General features: G+C 50.6%; 1 protein-coding gene across 2 annotated transcripts in view; it reads left to right on the top strand.

Moving 5' to 3' along the window:
- The window catches only part of ARID3B (AT-rich interaction domain 3B), a 55,271-nt gene that overhangs the window by 230 nt on the left and 50,471 nt on the right, over window positions 1–4,570 (top strand). Inside the window, exons 1-2 of one of the 2 annotated variants that reach the window (XM_040642999.1) lie at window positions 1,346–1,464; window positions 3,897–4,528. In XM_040642999.1, the coding sequence (XP_040498933.1) occupies window positions 3,974–4,528 (555 nt within the window). In that variant the 5' untranslated portion in view covers window positions 1,346–1,464; window positions 3,897–3,973. Of the gene's footprint in view, window positions 1–1,345; window positions 1,465–3,896; window positions 4,529–4,570 lie in introns of those variants that run through there. The other variant, XM_040643000.1, reaches the window with a different exon arrangement.

The following is a 4,570-nucleotide window of genomic DNA, read 5'->3' as shown; positions in this document are numbered from 1 at the left end:
TAGGGGTGCGTGTAATCCTTTTATTTAGTGTTTCTGTACTTTGGGGGTATAGGGCATTCTGCATTTTCTGTTACTTATACAGTAATATAATCAGGGGAAGGTGCATGGCAAGTATAGGGTTACAGATTTGCAGAGATATCGGAAAGCAAGTTAACTAGAAAAATATTATAATGAAATTTCCAGGTATTGTTCAGAGCCCATTTAAGGCTTAGATTAATAACTTAGTGATACCAGTCTGTTCACCAGGCTGAATACAGGCATGGAGAAGCATGTTCGTCCATCTAGGGTGGAAGACTTAGGTGGGGAAAAGAGAGTGGCGAGCAAGCTTAGGAATGAGAAAGAGTAGGATTGTAATAGTATACCGTTGTATCTATGATGCATAAGAGGGGAAGTGAAGAATGTGGACTAATGGGGGCTTTCAAAGGATCAGAGGTACTGATAAAGTGAAAAAAGTTATGAAGAACTTCTTGAGCGGTCAAGCTGAAAGGACATCAGGCTGTAATTGGACAGAAGGATGTTCCAATTCTGATTTGTGACAGGATAACGTTTCTTGTGAAAAGGTCCAGATTTTTTATTAGGATTGCCAGGCTGATGTAATAAGGGTCGCTAGAGATGAGGCCCGGACTGTAACCAGGCAGTTTGACTGAAATTATCAAGACGGAAGATAGAGGAGAATAAAGTAAGACAAGGAGCTGGATGCACCAATACACAGATGATCTCTAAGAGGCGGTTAAACAGGTGGCAGTCTTAAGAGTAAGCGTCGGAGAAGCAAGGGTTTTTACAAGAGGTGACCGTATTCGGTACATGGTCCCCCGACCTTCTGAACCTGGGAAGTGAGAATTCTCCAGGGGATGAAGCATCCTCAAGGGACAGCCAGTTCTCAGTCACAGAAGTTCAGAGATAACTGATCTGGAAGCGGGAATCTCAGAGGAAGATCGGTTTGATAGCAGGGAGTTGGGGAGGGGACCGAAGCAGAAAAAACCTGGACGCCCCTCGTCCTTTATTTACCTTCCTGCCAACTTGACGCCGCGCCACACCAACCTCCGCAACTAAAAAACAGGCAGGAAAGAGTGAACGCAGACCGGCTTTTTTCAACTCCGCGCGGAAGTCCTCACACCGGAATGCCGCGGAGTCCGCGCTTTCCCATTGGCGGAAACTTCCGCTAACGTCACTCCGCTTCCGCCAACGACTCGGTCGGGCGGCGCGTCCCTAGAAGTCACTTCCGCTTAACCCCGCCCCTCGGTCCCTTTTTGGCCGCTTCCGGCCTTAGTCCCCGCCCCGTCCAGTGTGGCCCCGCCCCCGCCCCGCCCCGGGCTCGCGGCCCCGGCCCCGCGGCGCCGCTTCCGGTGCGGGCCCCGCCCCGGCTGTGGCCCCCGGCTGCGGAGGAGTCCGAGGAGCAGCTGCTGCGCCGGGGCCTGAGCGGCCGCCACCACCCCCGCCGGCGGATCCGGAGCGCCCGCACAGGTAAACCGCGTGGGGCCCGGCTCCTTCAGTCGCGCGGGAGCGGGGGCTGTGGCAGGTGGAGGGGCCGACGGGGTGCGAGGGGAGGCAGGTGTGTGTGTGGGGGTGGGAGACGCGAAGGCGCGGGCGGGCGGAGCACGGGGGCCGCGGAGGAAAAGTGAGAGCTCTGGGAGGAGACCCGAAACGCCCTGCAACCCTTAGGGTGATCTGAGATAAAGAGATGGGAAGAGTAAGGGCCCCGGGAACTGAGGGCGAGGATAGGTGGGGTTGGGGCGATCGAAGAAGAGCCAGTGGATTGGCTGGGAGGGCTTGGTAGAGGTAAAAGTGATAGGGCTGGACTGGGGGGTATAAAGAAGGAGGGGGGGCTGGCGTAACCGGGGAAGGAGGTATGGGGCTTCAGGGGGACCGGGGCCAGAGGGATCCGGCAGCGAAGGTAGCGGGAACGGTAGGGGAGGCTGGGTTCAAAGCTACAAGCAGTCCGTTGTGCAGGGCATGGTGGTCCGGGAACTTTAGGGGAAATGGGGGAGGGGGCCGTGTGAAGGGATGAAGTGGCTTAGATTTCTGAGACACAACTTTTCTAAATGTAGGCAGGTGGCATTGTTGTTTGGATCTTTCTGCTTAGGGACGGGGTAGATGGGCTCTTTGGGGGAGGGTGTGTGTATTGAGTTGTGGAACTGAGTCATCTCAATCTTACTAAGAGGCAATGAGACACCTCCCCCTCTGCTGGGGACAGCACTCTGAGAAGATGGTGCCACAGGACAAGAAGCAGTTGTACAAAGACTGGCGGGACTCAGTTGAAAAATGATTCCTCCTGTGATTGATTGACTGTGATGATTATAAGGAAAATTAAAATGACCGCCTAATTATTTGCTTTATTCTTTTGTTTAATTTTTTTTGACGCCCATTGTTTTTATCCTAAATGAATACTTTTGCCAGCTGGATTTAATGTGGGTGTAAATCTTTTCATGTTTTGTTACACTATAAAAAGGGCTAAAGCAGAATGAAAGCAGTGCTACAAGCATAACTCACACTTTCTCAAGTGCCAAGAAGAGAGGAAGTAAAGGCAGTAAGAGGCAAATCAGGATTTGAATCTTTCACAGATTACAGAAGGCAAAAGAAGTGCTCAGATAAACAGACAATGAGACTTTTTATCTTTACTTTTTTGCCTAGCTTTAAAAATTGCACCTTTCCCCCCTACCCATTAGAAGATTAGTAAATCCAAGCAGTTTTTATTGCTAGGGATGTGATTCCTTCCCCATGAATTTTGAAGACGCTGAGGTCATGTAGTATTTTTTATCTTTATACTCAGTTCTGAAACAGTGAAACAATGCAAATATCAAGTCTCAACCTGTGCAGTGAAGCTTCTTTCATGTGATGACAGCATCGTACGCCATGTTGCACGGCCTCTTCACCTAAAATTTGTCTGTGCATGGTAATCCACTCCCTTATGGAGACTTGCCGAGGAAACATAACTTAAGTGAGGTTTGTTGGGGGTGGAGATCTAGAGAGGAGGAAGGGAATGGGGGAGCTAGAGTGGAGAAGAGGGTGTGAAAGGGGGATGTGTTTGGAGACTGGTAAGAATGCTGATAAACCTGCCCCCAGAATACTTTTGGCCTGAAAGCCTTTTCTGTTTGCGTTTGTCATTGAATATCATAGTAGAAGTGAATCAGAAGGAAAGGGGATGTGAAGACATTTACTTGGCTGTTTATGAAAAAGAAGCATTAACTTGTTGTTTAGACAATACTGATATCTGTTTCAGTTTAATTGACTTTAAAATCTCCAGAGGAATTCCCCCCTGTTTGTTTTTTGAGTGACCATTGCAATTTGAAACTCTTTCCTCCTTGCGTGTTTCTTTCTTTCATGTTGTTGAAATTGGATTCTTTTTGAGGCTGTAATGTACAGTTAGGGTGGCTCAGCCCACTTGAAAAGCAGGCTGGCAATTCGATCTGGGAAATTTGAAAAGTTTAAACCGAAGAGCAGTTTGCTATGTTCTGCTTTTGTATGAGAGAAATCATTCTGTCTACCTGATAGCTCTGTGTCTAGCTAGGATGGTACGTTCTTTCTCTGGTGGGCCTGGGAACATAAGCCACGTTCTCTCTTTCGTAGGCAGGCCCTTCTTTCCTTCATTATTGTGGTTTTCATACTCACAACCTTTGTACAGTGCAAACCCAGTTGCCTTTTCAGTAATAAACAGGCTAATGTTTGATAACGTCAGGAGAGAAAGATCAGAACACAGAGGTTTGCAGGCTAGATACCGTCAGGAGTTACTTCTTTTTAAACCCACAGCCCTCCGCCACTGCTGAGATTCATCCCGCATTTCCTCTCTTAAATCCCTTTTTTCCTCACACCGGTCCCGAACTCACACTCTTTACTAGAAAAAAGAAAGTCTTTTAATACCTGTTTTACCATTTTTTCCCCCTTGTTTCTCACTTAAGGTTTAGACCCAGTGTGCCGGCTGGGCTGTACCCAGGTTCAGAGCCATGCCAATCGGCGGGTGAAGCTTGAGGCAGTGATGGAGCCACTGGCGCAACAGAAGCAGCCGCGGCAGCCCCCGCCACAGCAGGCCCCGCACCTGGCTCCGCTGCAGATGGATGCCAGAGAGAAGCAGGGGCAACAGATGAGAGAAGCCCCGTTCTTGTACGCCCAGAAGCTGGTCACACAGCAGACTCTCCTTTCTGCCACCCCCGGGAGGCCATCTGGCAGCCCCGCCCTGGGTCCTTTGGCTAGAGGGCCACCAGCCGCAGCAGTGGCCCGAGTTTTTGAACGGAGCAACGTGAACTCCGAGCCCGAGGAGGAGGAAGGAGGTCTGGAAGACGAGGATGGGGATGATGAAGTTGCAGAGGTGGCCGAGAAAGAGGCCCAGGCTGCGTCCAAGTATTTTCATGTGCAGAAAGTGGTTCGCCAGGACCCCAGAGCAGCGCCCGGATCTGGTCTGCTTGCAGCACCGGGGCTCCCACTGCGTGGACAGCAAGCTAAAGAAGACCATACCAAAGATGCTTCCAAGGCCCCACCTTCAGTCTCCACAGCTGGGCAGCCGAGCTGGAATCTGGATGAGCAACTCAAGCAGGTCAGTCTTCGTTGTGCGGGGGGGGGGGGGGGGGGGGGGGGG

Source organism: Ursus maritimus, unplaced genomic scaffold (assembly GCF_017311325.1).
Source record: "Ursus maritimus isolate PB19 unplaced genomic scaffold, ASM1731132v1 scaffold_27, whole genome shotgun sequence".
In the NCBI taxonomy this organism is placed as follows: domain Eukaryota; kingdom Metazoa; phylum Chordata; class Mammalia; order Carnivora; family Ursidae; genus Ursus; species Ursus maritimus.
The sequence above is the reverse complement of the archived record's forward strand: the minus strand, read 5'-3'. Positions and strand labels throughout refer to the sequence as shown.